We start from the raw sequence: 20478 nt of genomic DNA on the forward strand, positions 1-20478 counted from the left end.
GCATATCTTCAGTACGGTGACTAGTGCTTATTCTAGTATGCTCAGATACTCAAGTATGGAGATATAGTGACGTAATGTGACTGCAGGTTGCGTTAATAATTGAATAAAACTTCGAAGGAAATCTTCGCATTCAAGGGCCGTACTATCAAAAATAGGAGTTTGTAGCTCAATCGGCCAAGAACTGACGGCTTATAAAGTTAACATACCAATGACTGATGAGAAATCGGCCGCTACGTATAATTAGGCCTTGACGTGTATTTAGGCAAGTCTCGATAGTAAGGCCCTAAGGCCAGATAAATGTTGTTTCTAGACGATTTACTACCAGCCTAGAAGCTAAACTCGCAACAATTAGGTGAAACATGGGGCGAGTGCAAGAATTCTGGCTATCGTTTTTTTAATTTTGTTTTGCGTTTGACCTTTTTGTTTTGCAATTGTTATTTATAGAAAGTACATAGAAATCTTTTACTACTTACTTATCTTTTACAACTTTTTCTTCATGAAGCCGTTCCGTAAGAAAGCCATGGAAATTAATAGAGGGCGGGAAGGATCGGGGCGGCTGTCCCTGAATGCTAATTAAAAGCTCAATATATTCATCGTGAGCGCCTCCGATCCATCGACATCATACACGCCTATCTAATTCATGATGAATGTTAATCTATTGTGCAAGTGTTGTCAAAATTATCGCGTCTGCGAGGCGTGTATTCAGCTTATTCATTATGTGAAATAGAACTTGAATTAATCACATAAAGAGAGTAAGTAAGTACCTTAATATATTTAGAAACTGCATGTGCGCAAGTCCTGGGGTTTGAAAATTTTAAATGCTTTGCAACTAGTGCTTGTAATAGCCGTTATAAGATAATTTCTACACAAATAACACGCGTGCAGAGCTTGTAGTAGGAATCCGAGTCTTCCTTGAATGTTTCACCTTACATTTGTCGTCTTATCGAAAATGTACAACGCGTGAGCGGTCAATTTAGCAGCTACACTTCTACTCAATCTACGGATTATAGTTAATAAATTTGAGTATCTCAGAGGAGTAAAATAGTGTTCATAAATGTTAACTGTTAATATATTTTCTACAATACGAATTTGCCCTTACTGTAAAATTAAGCTACATTGCCTCACAAGAGACAGCGCTCAGCGTCAAGTCACAACCATAAAAATAAAAGCATTCTGATGCTCAGAGATTACACGCTAAGTACGCCCAATTAAAAAGCTTGTGTAATCTCATTTCTATTAGTACCTAGCTTCTAAGCATTTAATTACGTCACAATTATAGCCTTTATATCAGCAGCAGCTATCAGCTTCAGTACTCAACAATAAAGGTGCATGTTCACGGAGACAGTAGTGGCGGCCAGTACAACTTTCAAATTACGGCGCTATTGGCTTCGTGTATCGGTTCTACTGGCCACGGAAGGACCCAGTAACCTTTTCACGGGGCAAGTATCAGGGAAATTAGTGGCAGTTAGCATTTGAAAATTTTACTGGACGCCACTAATGGCCCCGTGTAGAAGCACCTTAACACTTGAGTCGTTACGCCAGAAATGAGCTGCTTGACGATTCCGTTCCACTCGCCCGTCATGGGGTTCATAGCCCCGTAAACCCCCTCGGGGGACAGCTCCATGATGTAGTCGAAGCCTGCGTGCTTCGAAATTTCGTTCAGAAGATCAACGCAAAAGCCGAAAAAGCGGTTGTTGCCGGTGTAGTTCTTGCCAGGTCTCATCATAATGAACGGCTGCTCCTTCGGTGCGGAGAAAGGTTCTTAGGACGCGCGAGGCGCTAATAAAGTTCTCATCGTCTCGATTCCACCAATCATGTCTGGACAATTTTACTTTGCATCTATACTCACTAACATTAATCTTTATATGTTTACTGCATGATAGATCTTGATGTTTATTAAGATAATTTGCATGATAATCTATTTTTCTGGGAGAAAAAAATGTAATTCCCTTCATAAAAGTCATTCGCAATGAGCAATCACCTTAAAGGTAACAGTTCAAGTAGCTAATTTTCGAGCTTCTGAAATTCGTTATTTGCCAAATATTTTGCTCTCTTCGTATTTTTTTTAGCATTTAGTCAATTGTCTTCTTAATTTTAGATAATTTTGTATTAATTAGTCACAAGAAATCATGTATCCCCACTATTATCACAGTTCTGCTGTTTCTTTATACTGCCTGGAGAGAGCTTTTCTCTCGATAGTGCCAGTTTGCGGACGGCGGTCAAACTTCCCTACATTAAATCATCTTCGCTCCAGTTTTGAGTTTTTCTTAAGACTTTTCTCCACAATTACAAGCATTATTAGAGATAATTTATAATATTTCCGCTGCAGTTTAATCTTAAATCTTCCCCGCACCAAACTATGATGACTACTGCAAGCACCATAAGTACTCCCCCAGCCACTGACCAGTATAGTGGTGATGAGTAGCGTGACGTTCATGGTGCCTGAGTCGTAGAAGGCTGCTCGGTCTGTGATGTTCACACCCACGTTGCTCGACCACTCACCCACCTGTCAATAATTCAACGTACTTTGGCTAAAAGACTTGGCTTCTACTTAAATCAAAATTGTAAATTGTTTAAAATCAGTGATAAACGAAATTACATTCGTAATTCAAAAAGAAGAATACTTATTCAGTACATACGATTACCTATTTTATTATTTTTGGATAGGTGTTCATATTTTTCCTATATCGTGAATATATCATGCTCACCTTAACCAGGGAATGCTGCTTCAGCTTCAGCAGGTCAAGTTTGAAGTTCATGCGCCGCCCCTCCTTGAACTGTATCGGGCCGGTCACGCCTCGGAACTCGACCTGCCACCGCACATGCTTTCTATAATGAAGACCATTCACGTATTCTATCGTATTTCAACAGGTTTAGTTGCCTACGATTCAAATTAACTTGAAATTCTATTACAGCCATTGTCTCATCCTCGGTTTAAATAATTAACAAATTTGTTCATGAGTTTGATTGATTTCCAAATTTGAAAATTTTTCATAGATTTTACAATGGTGGATCAGGCCTAATGAATGATAGTCTTAAATCAATCTAATCAATTAATAAAATATGATCCAAGTTATCCACAATAACTGGTAGAATATGACATTATATACTGTTGTCATAAGGATATATTGATTGATATTTGATACGTACAATCAAATACCAATCAATGATCTTTGACTGCACACAATGCACAATACAATGCCCAACACAATGCACAACACAATGCACTACACAATGCACAACACAATGCACGCACCGAATTGATGTAGTTGAAGAGAGAGGAGCCGTCGCCCCACGGGTGCTCGAGGTGGCAGCTGAGGTTCGCCAGCAGGAGGGTGGCCGAGCGCTCCAGCGCCTGCAGCCCCAAGGCGAACACGTGCACGCTGTCGTACATCAGCGCCGGCTCTGCCTGCACGAGGCACGGGTGAGGGGTGCAAGGATGTTAGAGCTGCAGCTGTCGTACATCAGCGCCGGCTCTGCCTGTACGAGGCATGGGTGAGGGGTGCAAGGATGTTAGAGCTGCAGCTGTCGTACATCAGCGCAGGCTCTGCCTGTACGAGGCAAGGGTGAGGGGTGCAAGGATGTTAGAGCTGCAGCTGTCGTACATCAGCGCAGGCTCTGCCTGTACGAGGCATGGGTGAGGGGTGCAAGGATGTTAGAGCTGCAGCCGCGGCGCAGGTTAGCGCCGGCTGTGACTGTGTGAGAAGCGGCCCAGTGAAAATTTATAGACGCGTCAGCTTCTGAATTTAAGTACCAGAAGCTGGGACGACTCTAAATTTTGTTAGGGGGTGAGTAGAGCAAGGTTGTTAGAAATGTAGTTGTAGTACAGGTCAGCGCCGGCTGTGCCTGTTTAAACGCACTAGAAAACCAAAAGATCAATAATACGTCCGGCACTGGCAAGATTAAGTAATCAGTTAAAGATATTAATCAGTTAATCAGTTAAAGAAATAATGAATGTTAAAAAAATGGATCATTGGAGGTCCATTTTCATTTTAAGTAGCTCCGGTATTGCAATAAAAGGCTCACCTGTATAACTCGAGACCTGTTAAGGATGTGCTGTCCTATAGGCTGGAAGGATTCCATATCTTTTAGGACCTGCCGGACGCTGTAATGGTCCGAATCAACCAGCCTAAACGCCGTCATGTTCACGAAGTTGTACTTGAAGTCCTCCAAGTCGAAGGTCTCGATGTCCTGTAAGCAGGGACAAGAAAATTTTCTGTAAAATCAAACACGAAAGCAGGGATCTATGGTTCGTCTTTAACTTAACGGGATGCATTCTAAAGGCCAGTACATCCAAAATCCACTTCCTTTGGGTAAGCACGCTTCAAGGGATACTATCCCATGAAATTAGGCGTAGGAAGCAATAGCATTGTTAGTCCACAGGTGAGTCCGCGCTCAACCTTGCTCACTTATTAGCAGGCAGCTCTGCGGTCGACCTCATGCATCAACTCACTGTGCATCAACTCTAGACCAAAACAAATCTGAACCTAGTCTCTTTGGCTGCGGAGCATCGGATAGTCGGCGCAGCGTGCTTAAGTTAGGCCAGAAGAAATTAGGCTGGAGTAGGTGAGGCAAGATGAAGAACAACCTGCTTATGAGTGAGCTGCTTATGCACTGTCTGCATGTGGACTTACGGCGCTATTATCTGTAAGCAGTGCGAAGCAGTAATAGCTTGGCGTATCAGCGTTGTCTGAGGCTTTTAGTTCTGATTCTAAGTTAAAGCATGCTGAGGCTCGGCGCTGACTCATAACTAATTTAATTTACGACTGCCAGTGTATTAATCTGCCTGCAGTGTATAAGCCTGGCATTAGGTTTGAACTCTGAATCTGCCTGTACCAGCTGCCCATTATTGAAGAACACTTTTTTTGGATTGTCGATAGGCTGTGGATGCGCTTAAGCAGCGGGCCAAGCGGGGGCGCAGCAAGCGGCAGAAAGTTCTGGGGAGGGTGGTGGGGGCGAGGTCCCCACACAACCGATCAGGCGTGCTGATGTGTGTGGTTCAGCAGTTCGATGTGGCCCAGCTGCTGGCAGGGCTTTGGCCTCATATTGCCGCCTAAGGAATTCATATTGCCCCTGGTATGAATTAATAGATTTTAAAATAGCGTTCATCATTTTTATCTGCATCTTTTGATTCATGAGCAAATTTAACAGAACAGCATCGATGAGTGTAACATTATATTTGAGGATTACATTTAGGATTAAATTTTAATCCGCAAAATTATTCACGTGATTAAAATGGCTATCGTTTATTGGAAATTAATGTGACTTGCTTTTGCGATTTTACAGCTTCATGCAATTAGAAATATTTTTACCAATTAATTTCTCATATATTTAAAGATGCTTCTCACAGCTGGAATTGACATCCTCATAAAACATCACGCTCATTTTTATCCTCACAAAAAAATTTTCCCAGCGCTGATGTTGAAACCTGACAAGTCCTCCGCATTGAGATTTTGGTCACATTTCAGAATTTCTACGAAGATTCATCAATTCTCCAATAAAATCCAGGGACAGATCTTGAGATTGTAGGACTGAGTCGGAAGATCGGGGTCAGCCTATCAAGTGGCAATCCCAGGCCATTGCAAGAAAAAGATCTTTTGCTGACAGTCAGCCTGCCATTTGTCAGGAGCCCGGGCAATTGCCGCGCAGCGTCTGACGCCAGTTTCGTGTTCAATGCTTCAACTGCATTTGCTTATGGTTAATATTACTCGCTATTATTGGTATTGTTCGCGAAATTTTTGTCCTATGAGAGTGATTCAACTTATTTTCTAAAGTGAAGTAACTTCAGATTATTTTTCATTGACGATTAGACTATTTGGCAGTTGCTATGGTTGCTTATTTACATGTATCAGCATTATGGCCTGTGTAACTTAATAGTCAGACACATGTCAGGCTTATTTTATTTTGTAAGTAAGTAATTTAGTGTCTCCCTCATAAATTATACAATATTTTCTTATGAATTACTGAACGTACGGTCAATAATATTTTATTCCGCTTTGCATGATGCCCAGCCAGATTACAAACGTAACGTATCGCATGAGGAGAGAGATGAGAAGAACGAAAAGGATGCAGCTTGCTAGGGAATCTACAGAGAATCTTTGGTGTGGATCCCGCAGTCAGTTGTTCCCAATTGAACTGATTTAGATTATGTATCCCAGGCTGCTTAATTAGGGCTGATCCCGCAATGTGATATTTCGGCCGCCTCGGCAATGAAGCTATCGAGAGGTCCGTGCAAATGAATCACAGCCGAACTAATACTAAATTGCTTTGTATAATTTTATGACACAAAATCTGAATTAAATTAAATTCAGATTTTTAGAGTTGCAGATAGATGTCAGTGTCTTATGGACTCAGACGCGCAAGCGAATTATTTGATGTCCGATCTCTATGAGATGCCAATTCAGATCTTTGGATGTTAATAAGAAGGCCGTCGGTCGCAAGCAAAAGAAGAATGTATCACTAAATTTCTTAAGAACACAATAAGTCAAGTTTCAACATCTACTGTTAGTATTATTTTTCTAATTATATCAGAAGCTGAGTTTACTCACAAAAGTTGTGAAGAGGTAGTGGTATTTGTAGTCATTCATCTGTAGCTGCAGAATCTGAGGAAGTGGAGAGAAAGGAATGAGATTAACGAGCTGTTCGTAGACTATTCATGCACAGTGCTAGACGCATAGTGATTTATGAAATGTCTTGTTCAGAGATACCTTAATGGTTCTTATCATAATGAAAAAAATAACTTTGGTCCATTATTATGATAATAAAGCACAACTGTAATAATTATAACAATAATATAATAACGCCAAACAAAAGGCAGAATGTCGGTCACAACAAGCTAAATGGAGAAAAGCTTCACATGTGAAGCCTCTGGACCACCTTGCAGGGAACACAGTAATTTAACCGAGTGAAGGAAAATGTTCGCAAGCCCTTGCAAGTTTAAAAGCGCTGACATGATATGCCTTCAAACCCAATCTCAACACAACGCAATAATGCTAAACAAACACGATTATTTTGTCTGTATCAGTTCTGTTATCTTCTGTTAACAGCGAGACAAGAGCAACAGAACAAGAGCAGCTTCGGCGCAAATGAAAACGCGGCAAAATCAAACTCTTCGACTAAACAGTTCTAGAAATATTTTCATCATTATTTCCAGCAAGTTCAATAGTTTATGAGAAACACCCGAGGTTGAAAATTGACTTGCAACAGAATTATTTTCTAACTAAAAATGGCGTTAGTGTAGCGTTAGGATCGCTGCATGCAAATCCGCAATAATTATTACCATTATTTTAGATGATTGCTCCGGTGTTTTATAAGCAAATTCTATCCTGAAAAATTTATGCCTCTATTGGAAAATATTTTCCAAACGGATTTAATTGAAATTCAATCATGTGATCTTAAATAGGACTAGATTATATAATGATTTTTATTTCATGATTATAAACTATTTTAGGCCAAATTTTCAGCATTGTGTCTAACATGGCCCGCAATGGAAAGCTTTGGCTCTATGAGTACGTTGTGTGATTCAAATATTCTCAAGATTCATTTAAAGTGGCAGTTCATGCGGCCAAGTTTCGTGCTTCGAGCCTCACAAAATTCTTCTATTCCAAACAACCCCGCGACAACAGACGAGTTTTCCTAAAACTTTTGATTCTCAATGCCAGAATTTGTCCTGAATTGTATACAACTTTTGTAAATGTCATGAAGGATTCATTGTAGCGGCATCTGGAGCGGCTGTTCGTGCTCTCGCTATAGATATTGATATAGAGCTTATTTGTCTACCATAATTATCACTAAGGTCTACAGATAAGTTATGAAGACACGTTGATCTGTATCACTAATGAAAAATAAATAAAAACATAAAACGTGAAGAAATCCAATAGTTTTCAATTCCTAATTAAGCATAAGAAATCAAAATCTTCGCGCTTGACTTACAAGTGTCCGACCAATAGTTGACGAATATAATAATTTTCTTCAATTTTTTGTAGTTATTTCCTAATTCCTCCCACCTCTTCACGTCGCGGACCCCAACTCGTTAACCCGGGGACCTCCTTCCTCTTTCCACGTCGCGACACCCAACTAGTCACCCCGGAAAGCTCTTGCTCCCTTCCCCATCCCGACCCCTTAATTCGTCACAATACGGGGAGCGGTGAGACGAGTTCCCCGCCCTCCCCTTCGTCACGACCCCAGAACACAAGTTGGGGGGCGAGCTGCTGACGAAGCAACGGCCAGGACAAGAATGTCTTGTGCGCCGACCACGAGTTTTGCTCAACGACTTCCGCTCGTAATTAACAGCGCCCGAGAAACTGACGAGCTTTTAGCAGGGATAAATAAAAGTTCAATATTCTATATTTTAATTATGAAATGCGCATCTAAGAGAGTGACTTTCCATCGTACCTCCACGAATAAAATTATGTATTAAGTTTTAAAGGTCGTATTTCATACGTTATGAATATACAATTAGATGACCCACAACTGAGACCTTTTTATTTTGTTCGGAATCATAATAACAATCACAAATTAATAAAAATAATAGAATCACATTAACATTAATAATAGAATTACACTTACAGGAAATTAATACAAGAATATGAATGAACAGAATCGCATCATTTTAAACTCGCTAAATAATGAGAGCAAGTAATAAGTTTTCTATTGAAAAACAAATTGAGCTGTTTTTAATAGAATAGAATAGAATAGAATAGAATAGAATAGAATAGAATAGAATAGAATAGAATAGAATAGAATAGAATAGAATAGAATAGAATAGAATAGTGTTGGCGTTGAAGAAATAGGCCCATGGCCTGTTGCCGATTCTTGAACTTTTCGTGACTTGATTCACAAGAGATCCGGCCTTTGGAACCCGATCTTTCCATAGCTGACGAATTGATTGAGATAGCTGCTGGACTTATTGCCTGGTCCGTAATTTGCTAGGCATTTTAAGACTGAACATATGCTCCTGCATAGCTTCGTCTAGTCTGTTTTTGAAGATGTTCATACTTAATGGTGAATTTTGCAATAAAAAAAGTATCTGCATAAACGTTTTAGAGTATGCCTATAAACGTCATGCAGGCATGCTTGCTTCTGAAACATCAAAACATTGACACAAATAGCACCAGGAATCCAAACACGTAACATGCAAGGTCCTAACGATATTCTAGCGACAGAAACAAGGCAATTACGTGCGCGAGTTATGGCGGCAAGCGGGCCTTCCTATTGCCAATGCGTTATCAATTTCACGCAGATTAGCGATCACTGGAGCTGGCACCGCTTGCTTCCTCGATCGCCTCGCACAAATCCTGGGCGGCGTTCACGCAGAAACACGTAGGTTTCCTGCAGGAATGGGGTGTTTTCTGCGTGCACGAAGTGACGCATTGCGAGTAGTGAAAGGAACGTCACTACGTGTAGTGGAAGGAACGTCACTACGTGTAGTGGAAGGAATGTCACTACGTGACGTGTAGTGGAAGGAATTAGTGGAAGGAACGTCACTACGTGTAGTGGAAGGAACGTCACTAAGTCTAGTGGAAGGAACGTCACTACGTGTAGAGGCCTGCTAGGTACAAGACACGTCAGACGTGTGAGCACTAGGTAAACATTACACGTCAGCAGAGAGCCGCACAACATATTGCCTTACATGAGTAAGGTAAATGTCTCAATGTCTTCAACATATTGCGCTCAACAACTGTGGAGGAAAATGTGCGACGACAAGAAAGGATTTCAGAATTTTTCATTCGTCAGAAAAACACTTTCAAGCTCAGCGTGATCAAGTTTCCCAGGCTTTTTAGAGGCTTGAGTTGAAATCGACGTTCGGGCTATGCACCAATGTTTGATCATATGGTCTGAACATTTTAAAATGTTAAGATTTTTTCAGTAACGAGAGTCAATTCAAAGTCACTTGATATGTAAGGTGCGTATAATGTCGCTACGGAAATCCGTCTAATAATCAATATTAAGGAACATATTTCCTATAAGAATCGAAGGTTATTTAGGCATACGCATTCAATGTATCGGTTTCTCAAAAATTACTTGGCCCAAATTAAAAAAACATTGTGCCAAAAATCACTCTGGCGGAACAGCATGCCGTGATGCGTCTGCTCATCATCCGGCTCTTAGCGGATCGCGTCATTGCAATTCTGGCGAGCTTCATTTGGTCCTCCAGAACGCCGGCAATTTTGGCAGCGCGCGGCCAAATTGGGCGAGCGTCGCAACTGCAACGAATTGGGCAGCTTCCGCATGGCTGGTTATCTGGAGCCTCTGTGCTCCTCGTCGCATGCCCTCGTTAACCCTTAAGGAGCCTAAGCCGAAGTTAAGCAGGCCTTTCGGGTGGCGGCTCCACTGATCTGCTGTCGGACCCCACCTATCGAGCTACAGACCCCCATCCTGCTGTAATAGGGCCGCATTTCCGGTCCCTGCTCCGCAGTGCCGCCGGTAAATAGAGGCGCTCGGAAAGCGACGATCGCGACTACGCTCGATGTCGCCTGCAGACCTGGCCTCACATGTCGTCTGCAGACCTAGCCTCATTCGTCGCATGCAGACCTAGCCTCATACGTCAGCTGCAGACCTGCCTCATAAATCAGCTGCAGACCTGGCCTCATATATCAGCTGCAGACCTGGCCTCAGATATCGGCAGCCGGCCTGGCCTCATATGTCGGAGGCCTTTCCTCATGGGATGTTCATGGCATGCAGATTGATGGTTAGGTCATAGGATATCTAAGGCCCGTAGATTGTTTGCTAAATGAGTGTTACGACGGCGCATTTTCTGATCGATGTGTGGCCATTATCCGCCGGCTGCCAACAGATGATCTGCAAGATCTGTAGCAACGCCAGCAATGCCGAGAGCTTTGGGCTAAAATGCAAGACAAGCCGCATGTATGCAACAGATTTTTATCCAGAATCATCATCTACCGTAATAAAATTAAAAAAATACCAGTTCATATTTTCGAATAACCATCACGTTAGTGCAACAATGCATGCCGAAAGTTTAAGGATAAGTTGATATACCCCAATAAATGACACTAACTTATGTTTCGACGATTCTCCATTCATTTCTAAATTGGTAAATTTCTTATCGTCGTTTGAATACTAAGAATTATCTTGACGTGAAAACACGGCAACGCAGGAGATTATACATTCAGTCTTGACGCGACATAAATACAGCGAACTACTGAACACTTATTCCAGTTATCCACGCAAATACTTCTGGTCTAGGAATTAAATCATGCAACTTCCAAGCAGTACTGCGGTCAATCATTTGGAAGATCCAAAATTGAAAATGAGAATAAAAAATCATCCGAATATGGCTTCGCTTGGTAATTGTTCGAACTTCAAATAGGCAACGGGTCGGACGGCGCCGGTAATTACAAAAGCAGTCGATCATGCAGTTCGTTATCTGACAAACTTCAGAAACTATGGCCGTATCTTGGGCAAGTTGGGCCTCGCTAATGGCTTCACTTCCGCACGGCTTCTGCTCTTCGTGCCTGAGATGAGGCGCAGTGATGGTGAGAAGTGAGGCAGAATAGTGCTGAGCAGCGAGGAAGAGTGATGCCGGAATGCGAGGCGGAGTGATGCCGGAATGCGAGGCGGAGTGATGCCGGAATGCGAGGCGACATATGAAGATGCGACGTACGAAGGCGTCAATGGATTCCAATTGAGCTCAAGAATAGCAGCGGCTCCCCACAAGCCGTCGGGGGGCTTTGAACTCCGACGTGTTGGTTTGAAGGGAATGCAACGACTCGTATATTTCGGCCATCAAATAATACGGGAAGAAGGTTTGGTCGGTATTTTCCTGTTCCACACAAAATTTAAAGCAAATAAAACGCTGGTAAGTTTACCATATCCTCATTGAAAACGTATCCTCTGTGGCAGTTTGAATCGACGTTTGCCTCGGGACTGTGAAGTAGCCTATAAAAATGTCTGGCCACGAAAGACCGAGCCTATCCTGCCGCTATATTAGCAAGTAACAACTTTCAATAAGAAGTGTTAATGTGATGGCCTCAAGTGTCATTGTGATACTTTCAGGCGTTATTGTGATATCATCAATGTTGTGTTGATACCCTCAAGTGTTTTTGTGATATCCTCAAGCGTTATCATGATACCCTAAAGCGTTGTTATGATACCCTCAATCGTTATTGTGATACCCTAAAGCGTTATTATGATACCCTAAAGCGTTATTATGATACCCTAAAGCGTTATTATGATACCCTCAAGCGTTATTGTGATACCCTAAAGCGTTATGATGATACCCTAAAGCGTTATTATGATACCCTAAAGCATTATTATGATACCCTCAATCGTTATTATGATACCCTCAAAGCGTTATTATGATACCCTAAAGCGTTATTATGATACCCTCAAGCGTTATTGTGATACCCTAAAGCGTTATTATGATACCCTAAAGCGTTATTGTGATAACACCTTTTATAAAAACACGGTCTTTAACAGCCCCCGCCACGCCGCTCCTCGCATGAATAGCTAGGGAAGTCGTCACTTCATGTCCAGGATTTCTTTACCTAACAAATACTGCCGGTAGCTACTGGACGGCACCGGACACTCTCAGCAGAGCGATTTTATAAAATAATTTCGCTCTCATGCGGCCATTGCTATCGGTGTGGAATTTAGGCAGCCAATTGTGACCTGTACATTCGCATGAAAGTTGCGGCACAGTGTGACATGGCAACTTTATTGGGAGGTGGAACTCGAACTCGTCGTGAAACATCTGGTGGGTCACACAGGTTTGCTGGGGAGATTGGCATTAATCCATTGGAATCACACCACTAAGAAAGTGATGCGTAATGTTCGGTGCATCAGAGCAAGAGTACTAACCTCTTTGAGGAAGTGATGAGTTATACTTCTGTACATCAAAGCAAGAGTACTCACCTCTTTGAAGAAGTGATGAGTTATGAGGTATGAGTTTGATGTCCGGAGGTATGAGTCATACCTCCGGACATCAAAGCAAGAGTACTCACTCCTCTGAGGAAGTGATGAGTTATACTTCTGTACATCAAAGCAAGAGTACTCACTCCTCTGAGGAAGTGATGAGTTAAACTTCTGTACATCAAAGCAAGAGTACTCACTCCTCTGAGAAAGTGATTCATGTTTTCAGCCTTGGTGTCGACGATGACGTTGTATATCTCTCTGTTCTTGATCTCTTTAAGCAGTTCTCGGTAGGTGGCAGGGGATCCTTGTCTCAGAAGGAACTCCATGTGTTCCTTAGGTGGCGTCTTCACCAGGTCTTGCAGCTTGATTAAACCTGAACATTTTATGAAATAAAGCTTTGAGGAAAGTAAATTCAAGACATCAAAATACAGCACTTCCCGTTGCGCATGAAATAGAGACTTTCAATTGCGTTCACCTTGCCAGTTAAGCGGATTAAGTTTCCAAAAGAGCAACATTTTTAAAACTCGCTTCAAAAGTTCAGTTATCTGCATGTTTAATATTTTTAATGCTGAAGCAATTACTGACAAGCAGCGATTATGAAATTTGTAAGACGCTTAGAGTCGTTCACACATAAGGGAAACAATAAAAAATATTTTATCCATAATTATCATAATAGTCCTATGCAGCGATGATACGCGATAAAATAATAACTAAAATTTTCTAATCTTTAACAAAAACGTTCAACATTCACCGATATCTTCCTCGTAGATGATGGCGACTTTGGTCCAGTTGAGGAAGTTCATGACGTCCTGGAAGGCCTGATTGACGGCGTCGTGGGAAGGGTAGAGGTTGATGGAGAACTCTTTGAACTCGGGCTCCAGGTCCAGCCTGGACTCGAGGTGAGGGATGTCCAGGGCGTCGCAGATGGACTGGATGTGAGTGGCGAGCTGGCTGTCTGAGGGGCCGAACACGGCCTGTACGCCGTACTGGATCTGCTCACACGCTGTGCAACCAGCAAGACTTCTTCATATTTAATGCTAAATCAAAAATATATACACTATAGCTACTTCTGTATACGTGACAATTAGTTGAGAATGAACATGTGACCATCCTAAGCTACTACTTATAAATTATTTGGATTGTAATTATAAGTACACCATCTCGGTGCCTGCACGCCTCACTTTTTCATTCTCTTAATACAATTGAGCTGACACATCAGAATAGCTTGTCTTTTTTGCAACAATCAAATCCTTCTAACATAATTTTTTTTACCATCAACAAACGCCGTAAAGATAAGAACAATCTAAAATAACCTCAAATCTCTGTACTCACAAAATAATTATAAACACAAGATTCCAATGTAACGGCACAAAAAACTCGGAAGCATATCACCTCTCTTTGACGTGTGGAAGGAGTCGTCACGAGGCACGTATTGCACGTCGTATAGCAGCGTCGTGTTGGGCAGCAGGTGCACGTCTTTGTTGATGCGGTAGATGGCGTACTTAAACGCCACCTCTGTCGGGCCTTCTCTCTGATCCTCGGTGAACATCGCACCTGAACACAATACATTCAGTTCGTTAAACTCTCTGATCCTCTGTGAACATCGCGCCTGAACACAATACATTCAGTTCGTTAAACTCTCTGATCCTCTGTGAACATCGCGCCTGAACACAATACATTCAGTTCGTTAAACTCTCTGATCCTCTGTGAACATCGCGCCTGAACACATACATTCAGTTCGTTAAACTCTCTGATCCTCTGTGAACATCGCACCTGAACACAATACATTCAGTTCGTTAAACTCTCTGATCCTCTGTGAACATCGCACCTGAACACATGCATTCATTTCGTTAAACTCTCTGATCCTCTGTGAACATCGCACCTGAACACAATACATTCAGTTCGTTAAACTCTCTGATCCTCTGTGAACATCGCACCTGAACACATGCATTCATTTCGTTAAACTCTCTGATCCTCTTTAAACATCGCGCCTGAGCACTTACATTGATTGCGTTAAACCTAACATGGTGGGAAACTGAGTGGGCCACTCTTATGTAAGGTAAAAACTCATGTCACCTCAAAGCCATAAAGCCAGGGAGTGGAGAGACAAGGAACATGCTAATGAGGATCTCCAAGATCAGGATTTAATCTCCAAAGCTGTTCCGTGTTCCAGCCAGCGCAGCTGTCGCCCACCGTCCCCTCGGACGGTTTAATCCGTCACCCTCGGTCCAATGTCGCCCTGAGTTTGAAGAGTTTTCCCTCCTCAATATTCGCTCCTCTTCTCATTCATTTTTCACTCTTGATCTTTGAGATGCGCAACCTTGTTATGAATTATTTGTGATGTTGCGACCCTTTTACCACGAGCATGTTCACGCATAATATTCATTTACAATGTAGCGCAGTTACACGGCAACCCCTCTACCTAAATAGAACTGCCTGCATGCATGTTTAAGCACTGGCTGTGGACATGCGGTGCAATTATCTTAATGTAGTACGGAACTCATCAGGCTTACGATGTTCCAGCGTAGTCTGCGGCTTCTAGCTCTGAGGCTGAGTGTAGTTATTGCATGTTGAGGATGGCCGCTGACTCAAGGCTAATTTAAGAGCTAAATTTTTGGCACACGGCAAAGTTAAAACTTTCGTGGCGGACATTTAATATTCACGTGGCCAAGGCTGGCAATGTCATGCAGCCTGCAGCGGTGCGAGGTCGCGGCGTCTGATCAATTAGGCGGTAATTTGTCAACGAGTTTTGTAGGCCATAATTCAATATTAGGCGGTAATTTGTCAACGAGTTTTGTAGGCAATGATTCAATTTGTAGCGGCGGCCGGAGTGCGTTGAGACCTGGTAATTTAGGGGGCATATTAGTGCCTCAACTCGTCGATTTTATGACCTCCGAATCCCTTTCAATAGAAACAGTATAATAGGCACCTATAATGGCGAATGCATATACAGTCAGCGATTTTGTATGTGCAGGTTCAATATGATTATAGACTTAAAAATTGAATCATAGATTATTTGGCTAAGATTTAAGTTTTCTGCTATGCTCGCTTTTATAATATATCAGAAATTATTGTCATTGAGATATTATTTAATAGCTTTAGTGATATGATAAGGAATCCAAATACATGGCTAAATATCGTTTCCCAGTACTTTAAAATACAATAACTTTACAATATATAATGTAAAATATACAATATACAATATTACTATACTATAACTTTGCAATGTACACTATAACAATTAGATATTACAATATGACAATATAACTATAGGGTGTTAGCTGACCCCTTAAGAAGGCTATTGTATGACTTCTGCTGATCATTACAAGTTGATAAATATTTTACACAGTCGATATTATACCAGTGACGCTCCAAACCAATGAAAATGAAATTTAAATTCAAATGAGGCCTCTTTAGGCAAATTCTTTCAAGATTTCACCATTTCATCAACAATTTCTTCATTGTTTGATTTGCTACCCTGATTTAGGGTAACTTCTGCCAGCCAGGCATTGGTTTGGAGCGCCACAAAGCTCTAGAAGTGTCGGTGTTCACCTCACTTGCATGGCTTCCCCAGTGACTGAGCCCTTCCCTTCCCAGCTCTATTATTTCATTGCTAATATAAAATAAGTTATGACGCTCTCTTTCATATTAGTCGAGATGCATAAATATGAGAGTTCATATTCAGAAATCGAAGTCAAACTAAAATCTTTATCTTAAGCTTCAATTAAATAAAAATCTTTAGATTAGTAACTACGGGTATTAGCGGTATTATTTGTATTAGTACTAGTTGTGATAGTAACTACGGGTATTAGTGGTATTAGTATTAGTACTAGTTATGGCTAGTCGCTACGGGTATTATAGTGGTATTAGTACTAGTAATGACTAGTAACTACGGGTATTAGTGGTATTAGTACTAGTTATGACTAAAAGGGATTTAGTAAGATATTGGTAGCATTAGGGCAGCATCATAACATGGTGTTAACAAATAAAAGTTTAAGGCAATATTCTCACACAAATTCTCCTCCAATTCATACAATTTTTGGACTGATTAATACAGAGCAGCGTCCGGGATAAAATAACCTGGGGTACGATAGAAGGGCGATTGTGGAATTAAATTAGTATTTGCAAATAATTCATGATCAAATTCAGGACGGATAATTTAAGAAAATATCCTGCAGAAATGTGAGATCACAAAGTTTGCAAATTTTGAAAAACGCTGACTCATCGAATTCTCGGAAGATATCTCCTGGATTGAGTGTCGCTTGAGTTGTCAGACTCAGCGTTCATACAACGTCCATACAGCGTCCATACAGCGTTCATACAGCCTACTCAACGTCCATACAGCGTTCATTCAGCCTACCGACATCGTGGCACGCTTAAGCCACCCTCAGTTCTACACATCACTAACTGTAATTACACATCACTAACTGTAACTACACATCACTAACTCTAACTACACATCACTAACTCTAACTACACATCACTAACTCTAACTACACATCACTAGCTGAACATCACTGACTCTAACTACACATCAGTAACCGCGCATCACAAACCCTAAATCTAACTCTACCCATCGTTCCTTATGTTGATGTGAGCATGCACCTGTTAATGAACCAAGCTTGAGGCACGTTACCCATTATCTTTCTTCCCACAACTATTTGTGTGGATTACTTGAATGTGTGTTTCATAATCCGTAGATTTTTATCACGGCTCTAATATTTAAATTTGTTTCGTCAGTTCGGGTCCAGTTCAAAGTCCTCGCATGCACAAGTTATATTCTGCTCCAGCCAATCCAGCTTCTGCCTTTGGTGACCCAGTATCCTTCCTCCAAAGAGAAAAGGATTTTCGCGTTCAGGATTTTATTTTAGCTCTAATCAATTAGCGAGAATATCCAAGGTGGTAAATAGGGACGCCTCGTGTTCCAATTAGAGTGCAGGACACTTTAGGAGAGCTGAAGGAGTATCTTGAAGATCCTTCTGGTAATTAAGGACAGGGCTCGTTAAATCAAACTAAAGAGGGCGTCTCAAAGAACACGCTATGCAGAATACTTAATCTTTTAATTATATTGAGAATAAATATTAGCGACAATAAATTAAAGTGAAACTAAGCATATTTTTAGATGAGTATTTTAAAAGTAATTTGGCATCAAATGGTTTCAATAACATAACGGGATTTTTTAGGTGTTCAAATTAAGAAATTCGATCCGGTCACGTGTAAAGTTGGGTTATAAGATTAATTTATGAATAAAAATACAGTTCGAGATAATTATCAAGCACTGAAATTTTATAGCTTCTAAGAGCGTGGCAAAAAACTTCGAAAAAATCTAATTTGAAAGTAAACTTGCACTTGGGATATTCATGGAACAATTAGCGCCGGATTATTTGTACAAAATTTATAAATTATTTTCGCTAACTAATTAGGAATAAATTAATCAAATGACCATGGTTAAACGGAAGAATCTGAAGTAAATGAATCAGTGAAGAAACGAGAAGCAAATTATAGTAGAATTAGACATAAAGAAAGTCAGTAAAGAAATCAGTGAAGTAATAATAAGTAATATAGAATTAGACACAAAGAAAATCAGTAAAGAAATCAGTGAACTAATGAAAAGTGAATGAAAGTAGAATTATACACAAATATAATCAGTAACGAAATCAGTAAAGTAGTGAGAAGTAATGTAGAGTAGAATTAGACACAAAAAGCTGAAATTGTTGCTAAGAATTCGTGCAAGCTAGCAGCAATAGGCGGCCATTACTGCCGCGCTTATACAAAATGGAGCAAAAATATTGTTGTATTTAGGTCTGTGGCAGAAAATACTTCTTATAACAGAAATTTATGGTGAAGTTATAGCTTGGCAAAGAGGCATAGCTCAAGAAAGCCTACGATAAATAGTAATGACATAGCGTAATTTAATAGAGTATGTAACAGAGAATTAAAACAAAACTCATTTTATTATTAAGCTAAGTTTGATGAAGAGGGAAATCTAAATCAATTCACAATAATTGATGAAAATAATTACAGGCGTGCATTAGTGGATTTCCAATAATCGAATGAGTTTTGCCTCGAATACATTAACCGAAATTTTACTTAATGGCTAAAAGCCTAAATGAATTTTTATTATGTAATTTAGGCATTGGAATGGTACACGGCTGAATTATAGATTATTAGGTATGATAATAGATTATTAGGCACAATTATTTTAGATTGCTATTGAATATTAGGCATGATTATTATTGATTATTGTAGATTATTTTATGTAATTATGTATTATTATAAGTTATTAGGTATTGTTAGTAGCATGGATCAATTAAGAAACCCAACTATTAGGCCGCATTCTCCTTATCATTCATACGAATTATTAGGATTATGAAATTGATAAAACAATATTGCTTATATTATACGTTATTATATATATTTTTAAAACAGGCTATAATATTATAGATTGTCTTACCGATGCGTATGACGGGCGGCAGGGCAACCGCTTGTCTGGCGAGACTCCAGCATCCGATCCAGAGAACCAGGCAAGGATAACAAAATTCATCCATTACTCGAATATAATTTTTTTTATAATGTGATGATTTAAAAAACTCCTCCTCGGTTCACTTTTCAAGCTGATTTGATATGAATTTACATGCGAGAGAAATTCCCTGCTAAGCTCTCAGTTATTGGATTAAATTAAAACGACGATGAATTTAAGCACAGAAGGAGCAGACTGAAGGCGTCACAGCGCTGATCAATATAAATAGAATTGCTGACCACCAATTTTCCTTTTGCTGATATATTTCTTTGCCTGATTGTTAATTTGAATTCAAGTGAATTCAAATTAAAAAAAAACCAGCTTCTTAGTTCATTCCCTGTTGGGGTTCACACCAGCAACTCCTGATCCCGCAACTCCTGATCCCGCAACTCCTGATCCCGCAACTCCTGATCCTGCAACTCCNTGCCTGGCCTCTAGATCACCAGATCGTCTGGCCTCTATATCACCTGATAGCCTGGCCTCTATATCACCTGATAGCCTGGCTTCTAGATCACCGGATAGCCTGGCCTCTAGATCACCAGATCGCCTGGCCTCTATATCACCGGATAAACTGGCCTCCATATCACAGGATAGCATGGCCTCTATATCACCGGATAGCCTGGCCTCTATATCACCGGATAACCTGGCCTCTATATCACAGGATAACCTGGCATCTATATCACAGGATAGCATATCATTTTGTGCACCAATAAGCCCTGAATCGAACGTCTTGGATCTCTCCGGGCATCCACGAATCAGCCGTGACCCCTCGGCTTTGTCTTCCTCCGGCCTTGCATGAAACCTGCCGTGCATCACCAGGGGGCGGATCGAATATGACTTCCGGGCATCGTTAAATTACATAATTTTACGTTCACCGCATCTGAAGTTATGCTTCAGATAGCATGGTTCTGTTCCAAAATTTATCGTCCTTGGACGAGTGGTCGTTCGACCGAGGGCTGGTTCGACGCTCAGCCTAAATATGATTGTCCAGAAGTGTTAATTAAAGGCTACGTTCCGAAAGGCAGGAATCATAATGCAATCATGCCGAATCATAATGCGTTCGGCAGTCAACCCAAATTTGTGGT

At 40.8% G+C, this 20478-nt stretch overlaps 1 protein-coding gene across 1 annotated transcript in view; it reads right to left on the reverse strand.

Moving 5' to 3' along the window:
• LOC108671136 (glutamate receptor ionotropic, kainate 1) overlaps positions 1–19424 on the reverse strand; it is a 45812-nt gene extending 26388 nt beyond the window's left edge. Inside the window, exons 1-10 of the mRNA XM_047885224.1 lie at positions 19328–19424; positions 14266–14427; positions 13625–13876; positions 13071–13246; positions 6549–6602; positions 4027–4191; positions 3257–3409; positions 2709–2810; positions 2405–2506; positions 1538–1738 (exon numbers count right to left, since the gene is read on the reverse strand). Of these exons, the coding sequence (XP_047741180.1) occupies positions 1538–1738; positions 2405–2506; positions 2709–2810; positions 3257–3409; positions 4027–4191; positions 6549–6602; positions 13071–13246; positions 13625–13876; positions 14266–14427; positions 19328–19421 (1461 nt within the window). The 5' untranslated portion in view covers positions 19422–19424. The remainder of the gene's footprint in view (positions 1–1537; positions 1739–2404; positions 2507–2708; positions 2811–3256; positions 3410–4026; positions 4192–6548; positions 6603–13070; positions 13247–13624; positions 13877–14265; positions 14428–19327) is intronic.
• Between the last annotated feature and the right edge of the window lie 1054 nt (positions 19425–20478).

This window comes from Hyalella azteca, unplaced genomic scaffold, assembly GCF_000764305.2.
Source record: "Hyalella azteca isolate HAZT.00-mixed unplaced genomic scaffold, Hazt_2.0.2 contig17328, whole genome shotgun sequence".
NCBI lineage: Eukaryota > Metazoa > Arthropoda > Malacostraca > Amphipoda > Hyalellidae > Hyalella > Hyalella azteca.